The following is a 23,699-nucleotide window of genomic DNA, read 5'->3' on the forward strand; positions in this document are numbered from 1 at the left end:
CCAGAGGGACAAGCCAGAGAGGGTGGCCTGTGCACTCTGCACTGGGAGTTGAGGAGCCCCTGGGCCTGTGCTAGGCCTCACATCCTCTGTGCTCCTGAAGGGCTAATTTTGGGAAGGATTGCCGCTGTTCATCACGAATGTCTTTTTCCTTATTACCGAACTAATACACATTTATTTTTCTAACATTTTGTTATTGAAAGATTTTTAAACATACATTTGGAAAAGTTTTGCAGTGATTGGCCTGGCCCCCACTGTGAGCATTCTGCCTGCTCAGTCCCCACCCATCTCTTTAAATCATGCTGATTTAGAATAAAATGTAGGGGAGGCTGGTGCTGTAATCCTAGCACTCTGGGAGGCTGAGGCGGGAAGATTGCTTGAGTTCAGGTGTTCAAGACCAGCCTGACCAAGAGCGAGATCCCCATCTCTACCAAAAATAGAAAAGGAACCAATGCAGCACAGACAGCTGGAGATACCAAGGAAGTGTTTGGGAAGGATGTGGCTAGTGAATGCACAGTACATCGATGATTTGAGAAGTTCCATTCTGGTGATTTTAATTTTGAGAATGAGCCATGTGGGTGACCTGAGACCAAGGTGGATAATGATGAGCTGAAAGCTGTAGTGGAAGCGAATTCATCTCAACCTACGCATGAATTAGCAGCAAGGTTTGACATTACTATTCAACAAATCAGCAAAGTGAAGAAGCTGGATAGATGGGTAACACATGAATTAAATGAGTGTCAAAAGAGAAATCATCTTGAAGCTGCCCTTTCTTTGCTGTCACGATGTAAAGGTGAACCATTTCTACACTGTGGTGTTATGTGTGATGAAAAATGGATTCTGTTTGACAATTGCAAGTGTTCCGAACAAGAGTTGGATAAAGATGAAGTGCCAAAACACAGCCCAAAACCAAATATTCATCAAAAAAAGCTAATGGTGTCTGTTTGGGGGTCCAGCACTATTATCATCCACTACACCTTCATGAAACCTGGTCAGCTGATTACAGCGGTGTCTGCTTCATCCAACTGGACGAAATGATGAGGATGCTTGTGATTAAGCAGCAGAGATTGGTCCATAGAGACAGGCCAATCCTCTTGCAAGACAACACTGGACCACATGTTGCACAAACAACACTACTCAAACTATAGCAGCTGGACTTGGAAACTCTGTCATCTTCCATATTCACCAGACCTTGCACCAACCACTTCTTCCAGGCTTTGGACCACTTCTTGCAAGGAAAAATACTCAGTTCGCAACAAGCTGTGGAAAATGCCTTTTGCAATTTCATTGTCACTCACTCTCCTTTGCTGCTGGCATAAGCAAGCTACCCCTAAGATGGCAAAACTGTGTTAATGGTTTAGGTGCATATTTTGATTAATTGTACTGCTTCTTGTTTGAAATATAATAAACTACACTTTTGATTCAAAATCAGACATTGCATATTCAATGACCTAATACTATAAATGTAGCAAAGTTAAAGGAGGGAAAGTGTGAATGACTGTAGCTGTTGAATTCTTCTCCAGGGTTCTCAGGATCTACTCGAGATCCTCCTGGCCTTTACCTGTATGCAGGTGCATTAATCATTTATAATTTAGAATGTGCTTCTGAACTTAAAAGGTAAAAACCGAGCTCTTGCTTTTAGCATCGTGTGTATTGGTACATAACTTAAAGTAACAGGTCACATCAGCTGGCTCCCTAAAGCAGAGTGTCTTTTGGTGTCTGCAGGAAAGCCTGTGAAATTGAGCATGGCAGCTGAGGAGGTTGCCACTTTTTATGCGAAAATGTTGGATCATGAATATACAACAAAGGAAGTTTTCCAAAATAACTTCTTCATCGACTGGCAAAAGGTAAGTGCCGTGGACCAGGCTGGCCAGGGCCCTGCAGGCCATGGTGCCATTGGCTGCTGCTTCTGGGCAGCCTTTGCACACTCTTGGTGGCCACTGTGTGTTCTCAGCACAGCCTGTGCTCTCTGTTGTGTTTTATATTTTTTTACAGATGGGTCTTGCTCTGTTGCCCAGGCTGGAGTACAGTGGCTAGGCACAGGCACAACCGTAGCACACTACAGCCTGAACTCCTGGCCTCAGGTGATCCTCGTGCCTCAGCCTCCAAGCAGCTGGGGCTGCAGGTGCTGCTACAGTACCTGGCCTGGTGTCCTTTAGACATTTCCCTGCCCAGGCAGGCAGAGCGTGCAGCCAGTTTTGCCATAACGTTGCTCCAAGGACAGCTGAAAGGCCTCTGGCTCTCAGAAGAGGGCGAGTGGAAGAGGCCACAATGGCATTTCCTGGCCCCCAGGAAGACGGACACCTGGTGGGAAGCTCTTTGAAGATAACGGTGCTACGTTAAGGTTTTTTCCTTTCTAAAAGTTGAGTTACATGTGAGTCTGGACTAATCGAGTATATAGCTCAGTTGAGTTTTAAGTGCGGGCACCCCTGTGACTGCCCACGCGCCTTCCCAGGGTCGCTCTCAGCGTGATTCCTCTGAGCTTCAGCCTCAGCTTGCTGTTCCAGCAGCTTCTTCCTCCCTGTCGTTGGGTAGTATTTCTTCTGTTGTGTGACTACACAGTTTGTCCATTTTCCTATTCATGGGCATTGAATTGTTTCTACTCTTTGGCTTCCGTTACAAAGCTGCAGGGCACATTCCCACGTGGGTCGGGGTGTGGGCACGTGAGTTACCCCTCACGGGACTTAGAGGTGAGGTGCTGGGTCACAGGCTGCACGTGGGTGTGGCTTACTAGAAACTGCAGGCGGTATTACAGTGCACGTGCCGCCAACGTACAGGGGTTCCAGGCTTCCCTCCTGGTGAGTGTGAAGTGGTATCTTATTGTGGATATAGTTTGCATTTCCCTAATGACAAATGATGTTGAGCATCTTTTTGTGTACCTGTTTGTCATTTTGATATTTTCTTTTGTGAACTTTGTCCATTTGAAAAACTGAGTTGCTTGCATATTCCTTACTAATATGTAGGAGTTTTTAAAATATGTTCTGGATATAAGTTCTTTGCTAGATACATGTGCTGTGAATATTCTCTCAGACTTTGCTTGCCACTGCTTTCTCAGTGAGGTCTTTGAACCTCACTGAGAAAATTTTAATTTATCAATTATTCAGTTTGTCAATTTATCACTCTTATTCTTTCTTTCTTTTCTTTTCTTTAAAGAGACGGGGTCTCACTTCGTCACCCAGACTGCAGGCTGGAGTGCAGTGTTGCATTCACAGCTCACTGTAACCTCGACCTTCTGGGCTCAAGTGACCCTCTTGCCTCAGCCTCCCGAGTAGCTGGGACCGCAGATCTGTGCCACCACGCCCCCGGCTAAATTTTTAGAAGACCCAGTCTTTTTATCTTTTATGATGAGTATTTTTTCATCCTGTGTGAGTCCATTATCAGAAATGTGATTTGCAAAAAAATTTCCATCCAGTCTGTGGTTTGTATTTTTATTCTCTTTAACAGTGTTGTTGGAAGGTCAGAAGTTTTCAATAGTAGTGAAGAACAACATACTGGTTTTTTGTTACAGATTGTGCTTCTGGTGTCAGGTCTAAGAAATCTTTGCCTAATGCAAGGTCACAAAGATTTTCTCTTATGTTTTTTTTTTAGAAGTTTTACGATTTTAGGTATTCCCTTTAGGCCTGTTTGATTTAGGTCTAACATCTGAGTTTATTTTGGTTAAGGTGTGGATCAAAGTTTAGTTTTTGCTTGTGGCTATCTGATAGCCCCGTCACCGCTTGTTGGAGACTGTGCTTGCCTATCCCTCTGTGTGTGGGTCTGATTCTGGACTTGCTTCTTCTGTCTCGATGCCACCCCACACTGCCTTGTTACTGCAGCTTTGTGGGTTCAAGTTCATTGTCCAGCTTTGTTCTTTGTCTAGCAGTTTTTTCCAGCCTTCACAAAGACAGGGTGTGGGCAGCGTTGCACAGCAGGTGGGACACAAATGGTGAGTGATGGACCTGATGGAGCCTGGTGAGATGCAAGGAGGGACCTGACCCTTCGCAGGTGGTGCCCTACCTGAGGTCCCCAGAAAGGAGGTGGGATCATCCTCCCCGTCCCACAGTGAGAGATGGGCGTGGCGATCAGTTAACAGGTCTTGTGGTACCTAAGTGGCAGAGCCTCTGGCTTTGGACCGTGGACGATGGCTCTGAGCCTGGGCTTTTGGCCACAGGGCTGTACAGAGTTTTTTTTGGTGTAGGAAATAAGAGGAGAAACCAGTTGCTTGCAGTCTTGCCATCCTCCCTTCATGTCAATGTCTCATGTTCCGGTATTCTGGCTTTTCAATGTGATTAGTGTGCATATAATATCTTTCTTCCCCCCACTTGCTATTTTATCGTATTTATTTTTCCATGCTGCCCATTCATGCTTTTTTGACCCCAGTTAAAACTCTGGAATGCCTGGCCATGTTAATCATCATACTCTCTTCTGCTAGGGTTTGAATGTTTGTGTCTCCAAAATTCATGTTGAAACTTAATCCACAGTGCAGTGTATTAAGAGGTAGGGCCTTTAGGAGGTGAACAGCCCTCATGGATGGATTAGTGTCTGTGAGGGCTGGAGGGAACTGGCCAGGCCCCCTTGCCCTTCCGTCCCTGCCCCACCCCCTGGTTCAGGGCACCATCCTGGAAGCAGAGAGCAGCCTTCCCGGATGCCAAATCTGGGACCTTGATCTGGGACTTCCCAGCCTCCAGAACTGTGAGAAGTAGATTTCTATTATTTATAAATTACCTAGTCTTAGGTAATTTGTTACAGCAACACACATGGACTAAGACATTTTCTTTATGAATATTCCATTGAATGAATTCACTATAATTTATTTACCTCTTTCTAGATTATTTCTCATTTCTCCAAATTGTCCCTGATGTAGTTATCATCATCACTTTGACATTAAGTAATTTATTTAGGATGGGATCTCAAAAATGGAATTATTGAATCAAAGGTTTTGCCATTTTATTATTGAAATGTTAAATTGCTTTTGGAAAGTTGTGCCCTTGGACACCCCACCCCCCCCTGCAGTAGCATACTCTGCCCCTGTGGGTGGGAGGCAGGCTCTGGGCTGGGCGGGGGGGTCCTGTGTTGCTTGTGACTGGATCTGTTGCACCTGGAGGGTGGCGTGGGGTCCAGGAGGCCTCACTGAGGAGAGCTATGGGTTCTAGTGCCGCTTTGAGAGTGGTAGCTGGCCTCTGTCATTCCCTGAGCAAAGCTCAGGGGGTGCGTGCTGGGGCCTTGGACTCTGCAGGGCTGTGCAGGGGGTGACCACGCTGCACTTTGAACAATACACGTCAGTCCTCAGCGCATTGTGGTTGCGCATCCACTTTCCACATGGTGCCTGTGAGGGGGCTATTCCCAGGTGAGGCCGCTGTGGCCCAGTTCAGAGCGCCCGGGAGGAAGCGCCAGGGCCTCAGCTCACTTCTGCACCTGCCTACCTGGGCCCCTCTTGGCTGATGGTCGGTGGGGGGTCTTGGCGCTCTGCCTGGCGTCTGTCCCCTGCTGCAGATGTCATGTTGTCTCTGTGGATGGGCCCCCAGCTGGGGGTTTCCGTGCTGTGTGATCGTGCTAGTGCTCTGCCCACTTGCAAGCATGTGTCTCTCTGGTTTGGTGCAGGAAATGACAGTAGAAGAGAGAAAAGTCATCAAGCGCCTAGACAAGTGTGACTTCACGGAGATGCACAGATACTTTGTGGACAAAGCTGCAGCCCGGAAAGCCCTGCCCAGGGAGGAAAAGCAGGTCAGCCACCCTGAGCACTGGTGACCCTGAGCGGCTGGTATGCGATTGGCCCCTGGGGGTGAGAGGCCAGCCTGACCCAGGGGCTGAGAAAGGCCCCCTCGCCTTAGAGAAGCCTGTTCTCGTGAGACTGCCCCTTGTCCAGCTCTTTTACGTGAGAGTCCCCTAGAAGGTGTGGTTGCAGCCCAAGGGATGTGGTGCCATCCAGGTCTCGGGCACTGTCGAGTTAATGCGGTTAAAGTGATGTAGTTCAGTTTACCCAGAGCACATTGAAGATAAATGTACTGTTTGGACAATAGGGTGAATAATTCACCGGCAGTGATGATGGCGGACTCGGGACGGGCATGTGGGCCGAGGGCAGGACTTGTGCAGGGGAGCCGGTGTCACGCTGCTCTGAGCCTGACGGGCCTGCTGTGCTGTGATCTCTTGTGTTGACCTCTGGGGACTCCTAGGGAAGGGTAGTCCCTTCTTAGTCACTGATTGTAGAGGGAGTCAGGTTTACTCCAAAACCTGGCTTAGCTTTCCTCCTACCCGTGGGGCTGCCACGCTCCGTCTGCCTGGCTTTCCTGCTGGCATCTGAAACAGCTGACGCCTCTGTGCTCCTGCGGTGCATGCCCACGCCGCGTCCCCTCAGGCCTCTGTGCACACAGAGGGCCCTGAGGAGCCCAGTAAGTTAGCAGAGGCAGGAGCGAGTCCTGGGTTAGCTGCAGGGGCTGACCTTTGTGCTGTTCTCTGTGGTGCTAACACCCACATACCATTCTATTAACTCAGAAGCTAAAAGAAGCAGCAGAAAAACTTCGGCAAGAGTTTGGCTACTGTATTTTAGATGGTCACCGAGAAAAAATAGGCAATTTCAAGACAGAGCCGCCCGGGTTGTTCCAGGGCCGTGGTGACCACCCCAAGATGGGGATGGTGAAGAGGAGAATCCTGCCGGAGGACGTGGTCATCAACTGCAGCAGGTGCGGCCACGCAGGGTGTGCTGCTGCGGGCACGGGGCCCCTGGGTGAGGCTCCGTCCCTTCGCTGTTCCTGGGAGAGTGAATCGCGTTGGAAAACGTGGGGCTGGCAACTCCACGCGCCATTCCCGAATGAGCCAGCAGCAGAGCCCAGCACAGGCGGGGCAAGGACGTTCCGCACGGGGTGCCTGTGACCAGAAAGCCTACTCGCTTTTCCTGTGGTTGAGATTTTTCCCCGCCAAGAAAGTTTTCCTGCATGTTTTCAACCTATATTTTTTCGTAGTCCATGTTATCTGGATACTCTTATGGCACGTCAGTATTTTGAACACATGGAAGAGTTGAGTGGTTTTGGTCGTGCTGCGTTACTGACAGTCTGTGTGACCAGAGTGTCGAGGAACAGCCCCGCCTGAGCGACCCCAGGCAGCAGGGCTGGTTCGGGCTGCAGCATCCGTGGTCTGTCGGTCCGAGCTGCAGCGTGGACACCTTGCTGGGGCGGCCACCCAGCTTCCTGGTCCGCCCTGGTCCTTGTGCAGAAGGCGGGCTGGGGGCTGCTGTGGTACTGAGGCCAGTCTCTGTCAGGAGCCCTACCAGTCCTGTGGGCCACCGTGTGGGACAGTGCCCCAGAGAGACTCCTTTTGCTCATGTTTCCGAGAACAAGGTCTTAAAGTTATGTTTGGGTCTCTGTTTTGCCACAGGGACTCAAAGATTCCTGAGCCACCGGCGGGCCACCAGTGGAAGGAGGTGCGCTCAGACAACACTGTCATGTGGCTGGCCTCGTGGAGAGAAAACATCCAGAGCTCCATCAAGTACATCATGCTGAACCCGAGCTCGAAGCTGAAGGTGCGCATGAGGCTTTGAGGTGTTCCTTTCCTGGAAGCCCCCCAGGACTCAGGTGGGCAGGGGCAGGGGCTGGCCCGGGGGCTGCACTCAGTAACGGCAAGCAGGTGCGTGAGGGGCAGAGCGGCCAGGAGCCAGCCAGCCAGTGTGGAGATATCACTGTGCCCAGCGGCCAGGCGTCTTAAAAGAAAACCAGGAATGTTTGCATGTTTGTATTCCTTTCAGATTTCACTGAAGTTGGACTTCGCACCCCCCCCCCCACATCCCTGGCCCCAGCAGCTCCAAGCGTAGATTTGTGAGGTGGGGGAGGGAAAGTCGCAGCTTCTCCACAATTATTTATGGGAATACGAAGAGTTTCTTCACTATTTATTTTCTTTATTTAGGGGGAGAAAGATTGGCAAAAGTATGAAATAGCTCGACGCTTGAAAGGGGTTGTAGATGAGATCCGTTCTCAGTATCGGGCAGATTGGAAATCACGAGAAATGAAGCGAAGACAACGTGCGGTGGCCCTTTACCTCATCGATAAGGTTCGGTGGTTTGCCTGGGTCTTTCTCGGCTGCTGTTCATCAAGGTTCTCGGGGTTGGGCAGGCGCGGTGTGGTGACGGCGGGCCTGTGTCCGGGGATTGCGTGTGTGTGCATGCGTGTTTGTGCAGGGCGTGTGCACGAGTGCATACGTGCGTGTGCATACGTGCACTGGTTTCCACCCTGACTAGCTGGCGCTGAGAGCAGGGAATGAGAAGGAGGAAGGGGAGGCGGCTGACACCGTGGGCTGCTGCTCCCTCCGAGTGGAACACATCCGGCTGCACCCAGAGGCCGATGGCCAGGAGCACGTTGTGGAGTTTGACTTCCTGGGAAAGGACTCGATCCGCTACTGTAACAGAGTGCCCGTGGAGAAGCCTGTGAGTGCGCGGTGGCTGCAGGCCTCATGCCTGGGGTCCACCTGCCCGTCCTTGCTTGACGTACGCGGCAGCCGTGGGTATTCTCTGGGGGTGTGGCCTGTTTGCCAAGTCCCGGCTGCTGGAGGCGAGGCCTGCTGTGCTCCGCGCAGCTAAGTGGGGTGATGGCGAGGCCTGCGCCTGCCTGTGAGGGAGGAAGGGCCTGAACCAGACCTACCTTTGTAAGCTTCTGTCGCCTACCTGGCAAGCAAGTCTCCCAGGGCTGCCCTCATGAGGTGCTACAGCGGGGGGGTGGTTTAAAACAGCAGATGTTTATTGTCCCTCAGTTCTGGGGGCCAGAAGTCCGAGACGAAGGTGTCAGCAGAGCCTTGTCCCTCTGAGACTCTGGGTAGGACGCTTCCTGGCCTCTGGCAGCTTCCGGTGGATCCCAGGCGTCCTTGGCTGTGCATTGCTCCAGCCTCTCCTTCGGTCGTCACATGGCCATCTCCTCCCTGTCTCGATCTCTTCTCCTTTTCTGATAAGGACCCCAGTCATGTTGGATTTTGGGCCCACCCTGCTCTACTGTGATCGTGTCTTAATTACATCTGCAAAGACCCTGTTTCCAAATGAGGTCACGGTCTGAGGTTCTGGGAAGAACATGAATTTGGGGAAACTGTTCAACCTAGTGCACCTGGGAAGGGTCCCCTGGCCCTTCGGGGGCTCCCACCATGTCCCTGACTCCCCTGCTGGGAAGGGTGGTGCAGGGGTGGAGCCTGTGGTGACCACCGTGACCGGAATGCTGTGTTCAGCAGCACTGGTGGACAGACAGATGCAGTCTGGAAGGGTCAGGTTGGTTTCTGGTCTGCAGGTCAGTTTGAAGGCAGGAACATCGGAATGGGGGGAGCACCCGTGCCGTTTGGGATGGCCGTGCTGTGGGGTGATCGTATCCCCTGTCTGGGTGGGCACCGCATTGCAGCAATGCCAAGCAGACCACACACCAGCCACCTGCACCTCACAGGCACAAATGTGGCCCAGCCGTGGAGTGGGGCCATCCAAAATCGGAAATGGGAAATTTGGGGATAGGTATCGAGGACAGCAGGAGAACAGAACTGCTGGTGCAGGGCAGGTGGGCCTCTGAGAGGGGGTGCGGGCTGTCCTAAGGGATGAATTCATGGAGATACAAGGCTGAGGCCAAAAAAGAAAACAAGAGTCCAGGGGCTGTGCACTGTAGTGTTACCTGGTGCAGGGTGGGCAGCAGATAGAGCCTGCACAGGGCTCCGGCCTGCCTGGAGGATCAGGCACCATGTCAATGGTGTTGGGAAGAATATTAGTAACAGCAGATGCCTATGATGTAAGGGAAAACGCAGGCTGTGAAACGGTTTTGTCAAGACACCAATGGTGTAAAAACTAAATGTGTAAAGAAAGATGAGAAAACAAACCAGCTGGGGCGCAGGGAGTTTATGGGGTGGTGCCTCTGGCTCCAAAGCTTCCTCCTGGGAGCCACCGGCACCTCGCCAGTCTGTAGAATTGGGCTCGTCGGTGGGTGGGGAATCAAGGTGAGGGTGCGGGCCTCTCGTGGTGGGTTTGTGGTGGGGGCTGCCTTAAGCACAGGGCCCTCAACTTGGGGTCACCTGGTGGAGGGCTCGTGTTGGTGGGTTTGCAAAGTGGCAGGAGCCACACTCTGGCCTCCCGAACACACTGGTGGTAGGTGCCTCAGTGGTGAGTGACCGCATGGGTGGCGGGGCGCGTGGGGCGAAGATGCCGCTGGCTCCCAGGTGGGTGAACCTGCGGCTGCTCGGACCACCTTTCTCAAGGAAAACCGACTGCAGGTTTCCAAGCTGTAATGGCGCAAATGCTCCTTTGGCTCCTAATTTAATTCGTGTTTCCTGTGTCTTTAGAAGAGGCTTCTTTCCTCGTTTTGCTTTCATCGTGCAAGTCTTTTCCACAGGACTTTCCAGGGCTGAAGTTATTCTTTCTGTTTCAGGTGTACAAGAACTTACAGCTGTTTATGGAAAACAAAGAGCCTGGGGACGACCTCTTCGACAGACTGACTGTGAGCTGTTCGAATTTCCCCAGCGCTTGGCGGTGGCAGGATCCAGGGAGAGAGCGTGAGCGCCGAGTCTAGCTCGGTCCCGTTCACAGCAAGCCCAGGGCTACCTGTCCTGACCCACCAACTCTTTCCTTCCTCTTTCTTTCCTTCTTCTTTCTTTCCTTCCTGCGGGAGGCTGGGAAGGGCACCGTGAAACCACATTTAGAGAGACCCATTTCCTCCTCCTGAGCTCAGACGGCCAGCCTGAACAAGCATCTTCAGGACCTGATGGAAGGGCTGACGGCCAAGGTGTTCCGGACCTACAACGCCTCTGTCACCCTGCAGCAGCAGCTGCGGGTGCTGACACGCGGTGAGCCAGGTGGTGGGGAGTATGTCCCTGCGCCCCAGCTGGGCTCTTGGGCAGGAGCCACCTGTTGATTGAGGGTGCAGGACCCTGTTCTAGGGAAGGGTCGGGGGAGGAGGAGGGAGGTGCTGGCTTGTATCAGGAGCACAGCTGGCCTGGCCTGGACAGGAAGGGGCAGGGGTGTGGGGGTGGCTGGTCCTCAGCTGTGCTCCCTGCAGGGTGCCCCTCCTACTCAGCTCTCTGCAGTCCCCCAGCCCTGCAGTCAGGCCCCAGGCCCTGCCGCCCCCAGCCCTCAGAGTCAGTTCAAGGTCCAGTTCACCTCTGCACTTTGCAGCGTCTGCCGCCTCCTGCTGCTCAGCCACTCTGCTCCCTCCACCTCAGACCTCTGGGCCTCTGTCCCCAGCTCCTTTCAGCTTTGGGGCCCTCTCCTCACGCCTCACATCTTGGCACGGAGGGTGCTTCTGAGCCCAGCCCAGGGCCTGTCTCTCCCTCTACCTGTCCTGCTCTCCAAGGGGGGGGTTCCTCGAGGAGGTGCTGAGGCCTGGTGGTCCAGGAGCTCTGGTCGGGGTGGGGTGCTCCCTACTGCATCCCAGCAGCCGTGGATGTACAGACTTCCAGGCATGAGTTCTGTGTGTGCTGCGGGCCTGAGAGGCCAGTGGGCCTGTGCTGCCTTGGGGACATTGTCAGGGAGCTGGGGCCACGTCTGGGCAGGTTCTAGAGCACAGAGTGCTGAGGGGACGAGGAGGAGTTTGCTGGCCTCGGTGGGGGGAGTCCCCAGCGGAGGAATCAACCTGCAGGAGGCAGGAGACCCCGGGGAAGTGGGGCGAGGCCAGGCCCGGGAGAGAAAGTGGAGTTCATAAACCTGGGTGGGGCGCCGCTGCCCTGTCCTGGGATCAGCAGGTGCAGGAGGACGTGTGAAGAGGAGTGGCCACTGGGACTGGCGATCTGGGGTGGGCGCTTAAGTTCTCTGAGGCTCAGTTTCCTGATTAGAAAATGGAAATGATGGTACCTTATGGGACGGTGTCACGTGAAACCAGGTACCAGCACTGTGTCCCGGTCATGGGCCTCTGTGTTGTCACCAGGGACTCATGACAGGGTAGGACCCCCCAGGCCACCGGATACAGACAGCTCCTAAGGCAGCTCCCCCCAGCAGGCCGGAGGGGCACCTTTGGGCTCCTAGACACCTTCCCCCGCCCCGAGGCATTGCTATTGTGGTTGAACCCAGCTGACCCCTGGCCTGGGCCATCTTGGATGGGGCACCGACCTCAGTCACCCTCCCAGCAAGATCCTTGTGCCAGTGGAAGGGGCTCCAACTTGTGACATCTTGAAAAAGGCAGGCTCAGAGCGAGTGCGTTTTGAGTGATGGCTGTCACTGTAGCTGCTGCTTCTAAGGGACTGTCTTTGCTCAGCTGAAGACAGCATAGCAGCCAAGATCTTATCTTACAACCGCGCCAACCGAGCCGTGGCCATTCTCTGCAACCATCAGCGAGCAACTCCCAAGGCCTTCGAGAAGTCGATGCAGACTCTCCAAACAAAGGTACGCAGCTCACAGGAGAGCCCCCCACTGGTCCCTCATGGACCCTCCTCCCCCTTACTTCCCTCTTCCCTGGTGCCCCCAGGAGGCCAGATGAGCCACCCATAGGTGGGCATGGAGGGTTCTTGTGGGGCAGAGGTGCTCCCTGGAGGCTGGTGGCGGGTAAGCCAGGCTACCTGGGGCCAGGTCCCAGGTGGGAGGTGACTTCCCCCAAGGGAAGCCTTCAGTCTTCCTGGTGAGACACAGCCTGTGTGTTCTAGTCCAGGAAGGATGTCAGCAGAGCAGGGACCCCTCGGGTGTGCTGGATCAGTTTCTGTGGCTGGAGCAGGTGGTTACCTTTGGGGTCTAAAGGCCTCTTGGCTGCACCCTATCAAGGCCAGCAGGCTGTGGACAATGGCCCCAGGGCCGGACCTGGTGAGGACTGGAGCAGCCTTGCCTGGGCCCCTGTCGTTTGCAGATCAAGGTGAAGAAGGAGCGGGTGGCTGAGGCCAGGGTGGAGCTGAAGAGGGCGAAGGCCGACCACGAGACCCGAGGGGATGGCAAGTCCAGGAGGTGAGCGTGGGGGCCACCCCTAGACATGAGTATGTCCTGGGGGCCAGCCTGTGCGAGCCTGGGCCTGGTCAGCCTTGGACTTCAGCTTTCTTTTGGCCAATTTTGTTTATCTTTTTGTTATATCACAATTTTTAAAAATACTAACTATAGTACTTGTGGGAACATGTGAGACACTATGGAGCCAGGTAAGAGAAGCTTCCCCTCTGATGGTGGCCTGTCAGCAGGGGGTCAGCGTGGCGCAGGGCTTGCCAGCTGCTCTGACTCTTACTTTTTATTTTTAGCAGCTTGAGATACAATTTTTGGAACTTAAAGTGTATAATTCAGTGTTTTTAAATCGTAGAGGTGTGCAACCATCACTACAATTTTAGAACATTCACATCACCCCAAAAAGAACCCCTGAACCCATCAGCAGTCACTCCCCACTGCGCTCGCCCAGCCCCTGGCAACCACTCATCCACTTTCTGTGTCTTTAGATTCGTCTGCTCTGGACATTTCATAGAAAAAGAGTCGTACAGTATGTGGCCTTTTGTGTCTGGCTTCTCTCACCTGGTATGATGTCCAGGTTCACTCACGTCCAGCATCTATCAGAACCGACTTCCTTTTTATGGTGAAATATACTTCATTGTATGGATGGACCACACTGTCCATTCATCCCTCCGGGGACATGGGGTGGTTTCCACTTTTTGGCTACATTGAGTCACGTCACTGTCAACATCCAGGAGGGATGGTGGCAGGGGCAGGGGAGAGGTGTGGTTTCCCCTCACCGTGGTCTGGGGACCAGAGGCCTTGTCTTCTTTTGCCAGTTTCCTGGAGAAGAAGAGGCGGGTTCTGGAGAAGCTGCAGGACCAGCTGGCAAGGCTGAGCGCACAGGCCACAGACAAGGAGGAGAACAAACAGGTGGCCTTGGGCACATCCAAGCTCAACTACCTGGACCCCCGGATCAGCATCGCCTGGTGTGTAGGCCTAGGGTCATGGTTCCCACCTGTAGCCTTGAGAGGGGCCTGGATTTTCCAGGAGGCCCCAGTTGAGTCTCCTTGGTGCTCTATGTCCCTTATGCTCTCCATGGTCAGCACAGGTCCTTTCCCTGACAGGGCTGACTGGTATGTCCCTGAGGCTGAGTCCTGTGTCATCAGCCCTCCCTCCCCTGAGCTTTGGGATGGGCAGGGTGAGGCTGGGGCAGGGCTGCCAGCCTGGGACACAGAACGACCACAGTACTCACTCTCCCACCGGAGTGGGAAGTGGCCAGGTCTGTGTTCCGAGTGCCCCACTCAGTGGACACCTGGGCTGCAGTAGGTATGGTCTTTGACACCTCCCTCGCACATGTAGTTTCTGGTCTCCCAGCTACACTGAGGCCACTGCTCTCTTCAGAGCACCTTGGTCTTCGAGGTGGGTGAGCTGCTGGCTTGCCTGGGCTGACACTGTCCTCTCCGCAGGTGTAAGAGGTTCGGGGTGCCCGTGGAGAAGATCTACAACAAAACGCAGCGGGAGAAGTTCGCCTGGGCACTTGGCATGGCAGGCGAAGACTTTGAATTCTAATAGCTCTGTGTCTCCATTGAAACTTTCATAGTTTTTTTTTTACTATTAAAGCAATATTGGGAAATTTTGTACAATGAAATGTTTTCCACGAGTATTTTCTTATGTCATCATATAAAAAAAAAAGCCCCTGACACCTGCTGGCACCTTGATCTTGGACTTCCCAGCCTCCAGAACTGTGAGAAATATTAATAAATGTCTGCTGTTTACGCCACTCAGTCTATGGAATTTTGTTATAGCAGCCTGCTCTAAGACAGGTGCTGCTCCAACAGGTGCTAAAGCCTAAGACATACGGCACTGACTTTGAGTTCAGTGATGGAGGCTGGAAAAATGGTGAGCAAACTGTTAGTTGAGCAGCCTGAGGGGTGGGGGACATGTTAGGTAGAAGTGGGGGAAAAAAGTGCCTTCAGTATCTTGGAAATTAGAAACTGGATCCAACTAAGGAGCGCTCCAGACATAGTGTTGAAACTGTCGGTTGAATACTTGTAACTGCATGGTCTTCGAGTGTGAAATGAGCTAAAGGATGAATTATCCAGTTTGCAAGCAGAATTTAGAGGAAATATATAAGAGTTGGAGCTTTACTTGGGAAGTAAAACCATTTAACATCTGTTTCTCCAGTCAGCATAAGACTCTTCAAATAGTAAATGGCCTCAGGGGCCTCAGGGTGAAGATAGAATCAAGGTTGTGGCCATAACCTTTGTTAAAGCCCCAGAAAGGTTCAAGATAGTATCTAGTACAACCCCCCTAAGCTAGACAAAAGGGTTTCTAAGCAATGTAAGGGATGTTGTCCCATAGCATCCTAACACACCTTGTGACTTGAAAAAAAAAAATTGAAGCATATTTTTTTGGTCTAATGGAGTAGACTGTATTCTACATAGGAAATCCACAAGACTTTTAAGGGAGTTATATCAGTTTGAATGAAAAGGGACTGAGACAGTTCAAAATGAAAAGAGGCCTTTGGGTTCCTGTATTTCTCCAGGAAGTAATAAGCAGGCTGAGAAAACTACTCAATTACAAATATGAACAACAGCATTGGTTGCCTCTGGGGATGGGAGAGTGACGGGACTCTCTACGGTGACGGAAATAGTCTGTGTCTGGATAGCATGGTGGTTCTAAAGGTCAAAACAGGTTGTTGGTCACAACTCATGACTGAACACCAGATCTATGCACTTCACCATATGTAAATGGGAAAACCAGAGTTTCACTGCAGCTGACTGCATGTGGAGGGTGAGGGTGGCTCAGGCAAGGCTCTGCAGGAGAGCGACGGGGGTGCGAGATGCTGCCTGAGGTGACATGTAAGCAGCAGGTACCCAGGCCCAGGACTGGACCTCAAATTTCCTCCTTTCCTTTGGGAAACCTGCTCTGCTCTTCCCACCCATAACACTTGTCTCTCCTGAGACTCCTTTCTCTTCTGACTGCTCCTGAGCAAGGGCAGGCAGACTGAAGGCTTTCACAGAGGCAAGAATTTAAACCACCCAGACGGTTTTATTATTTTCCATACCACACATGGCACGAATACAGACCTCTGCCTCTGTGCCCACCCCTCAATCTGCTCACACAGCGTTCTGCCCGCATTCACCCCAGCACAGGCTCACTCTGTGCCGTGTACCCGCCTGTGCTGGATCAGATGAAAGCTCAGGCGGAACGCCTTGCCACACTCCGTGCAGCGGAACGGCTTCTCACCCGTGTGGATCCTCTGATGCCGGAAGAAGCCTGACAGGGCCCGGAAAGCGCGCCCGCAGTCGCTGCACTCATAGGGCCTCTCCCCAGTGTGGATCCTGCGGTGCTCACTGAGGAAGGAGCTGCGGCTGAAGGCGCGCCCGCAGTCACTGCACTCGTAAGGCCTCTCCCCAGTGTGCACCCTCTGGTGCTGGATGAGGTTGGAGCTCTGGCTGAAGGCTTTCCCACACTCCTTACACTCGTAGGGATTCTCTCCATGGTGGATTCTCTGGTGCCGAACAACATTGGAACTGTGGATAAAGGTTTTCCCACATTCGCTACATTCATACAGTCTCTCCCCAGTGTGAATTCTCTGATGCTTGATGGCATCTGACCTCTGGCTGAAGGACTTGCCACATTCAGTACATTCGTAGGGTTTTTCTCCTGTGTGAATTCTCTGATGTCTAATAAGGTTGAAGCTCTGGCTGAACGCTTTCCCACACTCCTTACAAACATAAGGCTTCTCCCCATTGTGGATCCTCTGGTGTCTGACGACATGTGAGCTGTGGATGAAGGCTTTCCCACAGTCAGTGCACTCGAACGGCTTCTCCCCAGAGTGGATGCTCTGATGTTTGACCACATCCGAATAGCACTTGAAGCTCCGGTCACAGGTGTTGCACTGATAGGGTCGCCCCTTCCAGGGGCCTCTTCCATCTGCCACAGAGCCTGTGTTCAGAGTGATGTCTGACTCGGGCACACTGTTCTCGGGGCCATTCTGCCCTCCAGTTTTCTCTTGAGTGACCAGGCACCAAGGGGCATTTCCGGGCCTCTCTCTGGCTTCCTCGTTTGCACCAAGGTCAAGAGACCCCAGTGCTCTGGGAGGCCCCCGTACTGGGCCTGGTGCAGCCTCTCCATGGCACTCTCCTTCCGGAGCTTCCTGCTTTGGTGTCAATCCTGTGCTCCAAGCTGATTGCTCAACAGCTGAGGCAGCACACTCGGCGCCCTGGCTGCCCCTGGAGGCTTGTGCTAGACAAGCAGTGTTCACAGCTGGAAAAGAGGTGAGATAGGTATGATTTTAGGCATAAGCAAACTCTATTACAACATAAAGGCTGCGTGTGAATTTAGGAGGGCACTGGCAGTCAATGGTCATGAGGAGCAATGGCCATGAAGTCAGCTTGTAGTGGCTGCCTAGCACTATGCCTGTCTGGCTCCTGCCCGGCTTCCCTCCCTGCTCCCTGAGGCCTGTGGTCACAGGTGTGCACGAGGGGCTGGAGGAGGGCAACTGGACTCCTTCACTGTGCCTCCAGAAACGGGCTAAGCCTTTAGCCTCTGCGTGCCCAGTCTTGGGAGTGGAGGGGACAGAAACACAGGCTCTGGCACTGCCTTATTTGCCAGTTGGCCAGGAATGCACAGGAGACTGGCTGGCAGCAAAACAGAATGAAAGGGAAGCAGATGTTCCAGAAGTCACAGGGACAGAAGCACCTGATGGCATGTCCTGGTTCCATCTTCTTTCTCTGACTTTGGATTTCCTGAGACAACACTGCATCCTTAACAACCCCCACAACCCACCAACTCAAAGGGCTCCTGTTACGTGCAAATAAAGAGTCCTTACTTGGACAGAAGTTAGTACCAAGAGCTGTAAGCAGTATCCCATCGGGGGACTGTAGCACTGGCTGGGCTGGGGGCCTCCTTGTCCAGGCTGAGTGCTGACGGCCCTTGTTGTTAGGCAGTGACAGGCAGTTGTTAGGCCGGTTAAATTCGGTCCCATTGGCTCACAGGGGTGGACCGTGTGGCCACTTAGAAGCTTTAGGGAGGTGGTGGCAAAATACTTGGTTATGAGAATGCTGGCTGGTATCGCAGTCTTCATGAGAGACAGGGGTGGTTAGTCAGGAGGGGGCACAGTAGAGGACAGGGACTGCTGAGGCAAGCATGTCAGCATGCTGAGGGAAACTTTTCTGCCTATAGACAATCACCTGCATCAGCTGAACTGAAGCAGTTAAATTTTCCACTGCACCCAGTCTCAAGAATTTAGACTGTGTAGATGTGACAGAGACGTCCATGTGGGTGCGCTGGGGGCAGGGACACCACCCCAGGGTGGAGGAGAGCAGCAGGCTACCACTGATGTTTCCCACCTACACCCCAGCACAGAACGTTAAACTGAGCAGCAGGAGGTGGGAGAGGCCTCAGTGTGGTGCTCAGAACAAAAGCCCCTTTGCAGAAGCCCAAGCCTGGTCTTGTGGTTTGGCTGACTTAAAGGTTCGAGAAACTGACTTCAAAATCACAATGAAAGGAGGGCCACACACAACTGCTCGCGCTCTCCTGGATCAAGCCTTCAGGTCCTGAGGACTATGTCTCTCCTGAGGTGATCCCAGGCACCAAAAGGCAGCCCTGCACTGCCCAGCCCTGCACCAGGGGCTCCTCCCAGTGACAAACTCTCAGAGTGGCCCCAAAGGCCCCAAAACAAAGCAGTGCCCTCTTGGGGGTGTTCCCCCTCGCCCCCGAAGGGCACATTTGACAATGTCTGGAGACACTTTTGGCTGTCACGCTACTGGCATCTAGTGGGCAGAGGCCAAGGATGCTGCTGAACACCCCACAGTGCACTGGGCAGCCCCTTAGCAAAGACTCATGCGCCCCAAATGTCCATGGTGCTGAGCTTGAGAAACTCTGACAGAGAAATCTTCCCAGAGGCAGAACCTGGGGCTGCCAGACCTACCCAAGAAACTCAGTCCACTGTCACCGAACAGATGCCCTTGAGGTCTGACGGATCCACTGTTTACCCCACTCCCTCGACCTGCTTTGGAAGGCACGGTACGTGCTCTGCAGTGGCAGCCAAGATGTGTTCTCCCTTACTCCTTTTCAAAATGGGTGGTTTTATTGTGATTAACCCGTTTCTACCACTCTATCTTGGCACTTGCCAGAATTACCATTCAGCCCAAAGCTGCAGGGCAGTGAAGAGCACCATTGGGACTGGACCTTAACGTGATGGAAGAAAACAAGGGAGAGGCGCAGCCAGGAAGCTGGGTTTGAAGAGCAGCCCCTTGGTACCTCTGGGTTGTTCCCTCCTCACCGCCCCCTTGCCCCAGGATGGGTGTCTGTGCATGGACATGGGGGTTTCTCTGACCCCACGGGAGACTCAAGCATAGGTGTGTTGAGGTGTGTGTATGTTCTGGGAAGCCACAGTTACATCGTCCCCAGGATCCCACTGCTGAACAAGAATCATCAGATAGAGTATGAGTGTAAAAAAGCTGCAAACAGCGCACATTTCTCTGCTAAGGGAAGATGGCATTTTGTTAATACTAGTTATACAAAAACGGGATAATAGCACCATAATAAGTTAAAGTATGAGCCTGCAGCTTTGACAACCCTCAAGTGTGGCCTTAAATTGTCAGAACAGAGGGAGCCTGGAGCCTGAGAGGGCAAATGGCCCAAAGGCGGGAGGCTAGCCAGGGCCTCCTCTCATAACACTGTCTGGTCACCTCCTCTGAGCCTAGGCCAGCCGACAATGCTGGACCCTGGACAAACAAAGCCAAATATCAATATAGTCATCTTTAGAAGTCTTCAGGCTAGTAGGTGGGGAACCAAAGGAAGAGAGCAACAGGCATAGTGTGTGGCCAGGAGAGCACCTGGCACAGGTGGCAGGGATGCAGCAGGAAGAGAGGGGACCAGTGGGCGGCAGGAGGGGTGCAGCAGGCTGTGGCTGGGGAGAGGCTGGGGGTGGGGCCATGCCCCTCAGCCCAGCTACATCCCTGCAGCAACCAAGCAGATGTACTTGGGGGAGCCCAAATTTCTATGCTGTCCCCACCCCCCTAAACCCAGGAAGGTCCTTTCCCAATGCCTCTGGGCCTGACTGTGAGTGTGTCCCCTCACCTGTGGGGGTCTCCATCAGGGTATCCCTCTCCTTGGTGTCTAGAGACCAGGCCTGTGGACTCTACTCCTCACTCCACCTTGCAGAACACCAGCAGTGGGAACAATTTCTGCTTGGGTAAAAGAGAAGAAAAGGAAAAAACAAACAATGGTGAGCGCTAGGAAGAGGGGAAGTATGGGGTGAGGTCAGAATGCCTTTAGAGAATGGGCCTTGGAGGAACCAGAGGGAACTGCCTCTCCCAGCTGGGCCCATTTGTCACCAGCAATCAAGAAGATCCTGACTAAACAGTCACCTCCAGAAACTGGTGTTCTATGGGATACTCCAGGTTCTGCTGCCCCCACAACCCTGGTCCCAGCAGATGCAGAGCACAGATGGACTCAGCCTCCTCTGCAAGCTGCCTGCTGTGGGCTGCTCAGCTCCACACGGAACACACCCAGCACCTTCAGTCCTCAAATGTCTAGACAAATACCCATGAATTTTTAAATTTTCTTGATAATTATAAGGATTTGGATATAAAAATTGGAAACAAACAAAAAAAAATATGAACAAATGATTTGAATGGTGCAAATTAGGATTGAGGAATAATTTTTCCAAGCTTGCCATCAGTAAAGCCTGACAGATTTAAAAACTACATAAGAAAATGTAACGTAAAACAACAAAAACAAAAAAGGAGAATACTTGCAACATAAAGATTCAGATCCTTAACTGATAAAGACCTCTACATGTTAATGAGAAAGTATGAAAAATTGCCAAAGATCATCAACAGGTAACTCACAAAAGAAAAACAAGCGGGCAATATATTTTTTAAGTCCCACCTCATTTGAAATTAAGACAGGTAATTTAAAATACCATTTTTTACTCCAAAAGTGGATTTTTTTAAACGGCTATACCTACCTGGCAGGTATTGGGGTTAAGCGGCGCTGCCGCTCTCGGCTGGAGAGAAGCCCCCCGCCCGGCCGGTCACAGGGGCCCGCAAACGAACGGCGGCTTCGCGGGCCGTCTCCTCTCCGGCCGCTCGCAGCAGCAGCCCGCCGGCAGGAGAGGACCGGGGCGGACGGCACACAGCAGACGCCGCAAAGACGCCTCATCCAGGCCACACTCGCGGCTACTCGCCCCAATCTGGCCAGCCGCTCACCAGTCCCAGCGCGCCGGAAGCCCCGCCGGCCCCGCCCCCGCGGCGCGGGCACTTCCGGCGACGCTCTGGGCCGGGGGAGGATTGCTCTCTCGGCTGCCCGAGGGGCGGGCCGGGTCTCGACCGTCGGGTACTTGGCTTCGCTGGGTCTCGCGCCTGGGAGGTGGTGCACGCGGCCCGCAAAAGCGTTTGCCGTTGTGGGCCCCGCAGGAAGGCAGGGATCCTCTGGGGCGCGAAGACGCTAATGTGTGGACGGGGCCTCCCGCGGGCACGGCGTCCTGCGGCGTCTCGGTGGAGCGGATTCTCTGGCGTTTCGCCACGGCGGAGAAACCTGGGCTGCACCTGTCGCGGGCGCTGCGTCGTGGCGGGTGTTTTCTCACCCCTAGGTCTCTCCTCAAGCCCCTCATTCCTAGCCCAGGGAGCTCCTGGAAACAGCCCTGACGGTCCTCAACAAGTTTCCCTTTTCTGGAAGCCTCTTGCGCTGGCGTCTGCCCTGCCGCCTGTGCCTTCCTCAAGCTCCCTCCCTCCCTTGTCACTGGAGAGCTTCGTGCATCTCCAGCGGGAACACTGCAGAGTGAGGCGTATCACTTTTGGGGTATCACATTTGGAGGTGTCTGGTGTCCGTCGGCTCTTCGCTGGCCAGTGATAATTTTGATCCTGTGGTCACAGTGTTGCCTGGTTTTTCCACTGTGTGGTTGCTATTTTCCCCTTGCAACGAATAGACCATTCCTGAGGAGAAGAGGAAGGCTGAAGACCCGACCCACAGTAAGGAATCCTGAGGAGACTTGGCACAGAAGGCAGGATATGCTCCTGGGAACGAATCCGCGCCCGGAGGGAACAATGCCACGAAGGACACTAGTGTGACAAGACGGAACTGGAATCTGGGCGTTGGTAAGGCATTGTGTCCCCATTCTAGTACCTGCATTTGATAACTGCACTGTTTTGTACGAGATTATCCTTGAGCACAGGACGTATACACTCAAGTGTTGTGGGGCCAAGGGACTTATGTATACAAACCATTCTAAAAAGATTAGGGAAAAAATGGTATAGATATTAAAAATTGATGTGAACAGGAACAATTTGACTTCCTAATGAAAAAAATTAAGAGTGTATTTCTTCCATGCATTGTGAAACTAGTGTGATTTTTTTCCTTCTTTCTATTCTTCATTTTCCAAATTTTCTACCATATACTCTGCTTATATAGTAGGAAAAATGAGTTTTGTCAAAAGTTTTGTCAACAATGTGAAGTCCTGACAAACACAAGTAGAATAAGATGTTAATAAGCTTGTAAACGTGTGAGGAAAGGCTGTTTCATTTAGACCCCATAACAGACTATAAATCGAATGCAAGTATGTTCTCAGGTGACCCGGTGACTGCCAGTGTACTAAGGTGGCAAGTGACCCTCCTCTTCACAGGCTCCCGTTTCCCAGTTCGCTGTCACAGAATGCGTTGCTTTGGATGCCCAGCTGTGGCTCATTCACATTGGATCTGTGCTAGCTTTGCTTTTCCGACAGGTTCGGGATGCATTTGAGGGGACCTGTTGTTTGGCTCTGCTCAGGACCCCTCCTCATGCAATCTGTTAACAGCACCCCTTTCCCACCGGGGTGGGAAAGGCCCCTCCACTTCTGTTCCCACCAGATCATTCTGGAACTCTACCCCCCACAGGATGAGCTGTGGCTCAGTCCCTCTAGTGGTTTTCCGAGAAGCTGAGAGTGAGAGTCGTCAAGATCCTCTGAAGCCCTGGTTTGAGATTGTGTCAGGACAAGGCCAGTCAGCCGCGGAGACTGAGGCCACACACAGCCTTTGCAGGGATGAGAGGCAGGAGCTGACAGAGAGGCTAGGTGGCCTCTGGCAGGGCTCTGGTCCCAGCCAGAAAGCCTTGAGCCGCTTGGGTTCCTGAAGCTCCTCCTCCAATCCCATGAGCTGCCTCAGGGCCGCCCCTCAAGGCTCATGTGCTGCCCTAGACAGTGCTGAGGAGCGTTCTGTCACTTGAAGCTTTGCTTTGGTAGGGATCTGCCCCACTCCAAAGGTCCAGGGCCAGGCGGCTCAGAGGGCTGGCAAGTCCCTGGAGGACCTGAACAGGCTCAAGTGATGCCAGACAGGTCCAGTGGGCACAGAGTGGAGGGCCAAAGCCCCCTCACTGGTCTGTGTCTGCAAACGAGCCACGTGGTGTCCCCAGTGTGCCTGCCCCCGCATGTAACTGGGCTTCTGCACCTGCTGCACCTGTGGCTCCCGCCCAACCTACCCTCAGCAGCTCCTACCTGGAATCTTTTTCGTTGAACACTGCAGCAGTAAACACTTCTGAGTACACACCCAGCACATGCTGCATATTTATTTGTAACAAATTATATAGAATTATAAAACATATACAAAAAGTAACACACTTAAAAGGGGTGATGGAAAAAGTGTAAGTGTAAGTTTCCCTCTGCGTCCCAGTGGAACATCGTGGGTGTTCTGAAGACTTGCTCTTCCCCAGCAATTGGTATTCCCAAGCAGCAAGTCTGATCTTGAGGCCCTTCGCTCTCTGGAACCCCCCACTACCTACTGGACACAGTCCGGGCTCCTTCCCACTGTGCCAGATGTCCTGCCCCCTCCTGGCCCCTTTCCAAATACGCATCCCCTCTCTCCCCACCCTCCAGAACCGGAGTCGCCCGCTGGCCTGGCCG

At 52.9% G+C, this 23,699-nt stretch overlaps 2 protein-coding genes across 2 annotated transcripts in view; one reads left to right on the forward strand and one right to left on the reverse strand.

The window, feature by feature from the left end:
* The window catches only part of TOP1MT (DNA topoisomerase I mitochondrial), a 37,869-nt gene extending 23,407 nt beyond the window's left edge, over positions 1-14,462 (forward strand). The window contains exons 3-14 of the mRNA XM_069465932.1: positions 1,723-1,844; positions 5,578-5,700; positions 6,469-6,656; positions 7,348-7,492; positions 7,873-8,016; positions 8,204-8,389; positions 10,350-10,418; positions 10,650-10,764; positions 12,168-12,295; positions 12,750-12,844; positions 13,648-13,797; positions 14,278-14,462. Coding sequence (XP_069322033.1) covers positions 1,743-1,844; positions 5,578-5,700; positions 6,469-6,656; positions 7,348-7,492; positions 7,873-8,016; positions 8,204-8,389; positions 10,350-10,418; positions 10,650-10,764; positions 12,168-12,295; positions 12,750-12,844; positions 13,648-13,797; positions 14,278-14,380 — 1,548 coding nt within the window. The 5' untranslated portion in view covers positions 1,723-1,742 and the 3' untranslated portion in view covers positions 14,381-14,462. The remainder of the gene's footprint in view (positions 1-1,722; positions 1,845-5,577; positions 5,701-6,468; positions 6,657-7,347; positions 7,493-7,872; positions 8,017-8,203; positions 8,390-10,349; positions 10,419-10,649; positions 10,765-12,167; positions 12,296-12,749; positions 12,845-13,647; positions 13,798-14,277) is intronic.
* Positions 14,463-15,876: 1,414 nt separating this feature from the next.
* On the reverse strand, positions 15,877-21,020 carry ZNF696 (zinc finger protein 696). The gene is made up of 3 exons (XM_069465910.1): positions 20,796-21,020; positions 19,904-20,010; positions 15,877-17,083 (listed from the first exon to the last, which is right to left on the reverse strand). The coding sequence occupies exons 2-3, from the start codon at positions 19,917-19,919 to the stop codon at positions 15,969-15,971; spliced, it is 1,131 nt and encodes a 376-aa protein (XP_069322011.1). The 5' UTR covers positions 19,920-20,010; positions 20,796-21,020; the 3' UTR covers positions 15,877-15,968.
* Between the last annotated feature and the right edge of the window lie 2,679 nt (positions 21,021-23,699).

Source organism: Eulemur rufifrons, chromosome 3 (genome assembly GCF_041146395.1).
Source record: "Eulemur rufifrons isolate Redbay chromosome 3, OSU_ERuf_1, whole genome shotgun sequence".
NCBI lineage: Eukaryota > Metazoa > Chordata > Mammalia > Primates > Lemuridae > Eulemur > Eulemur rufifrons.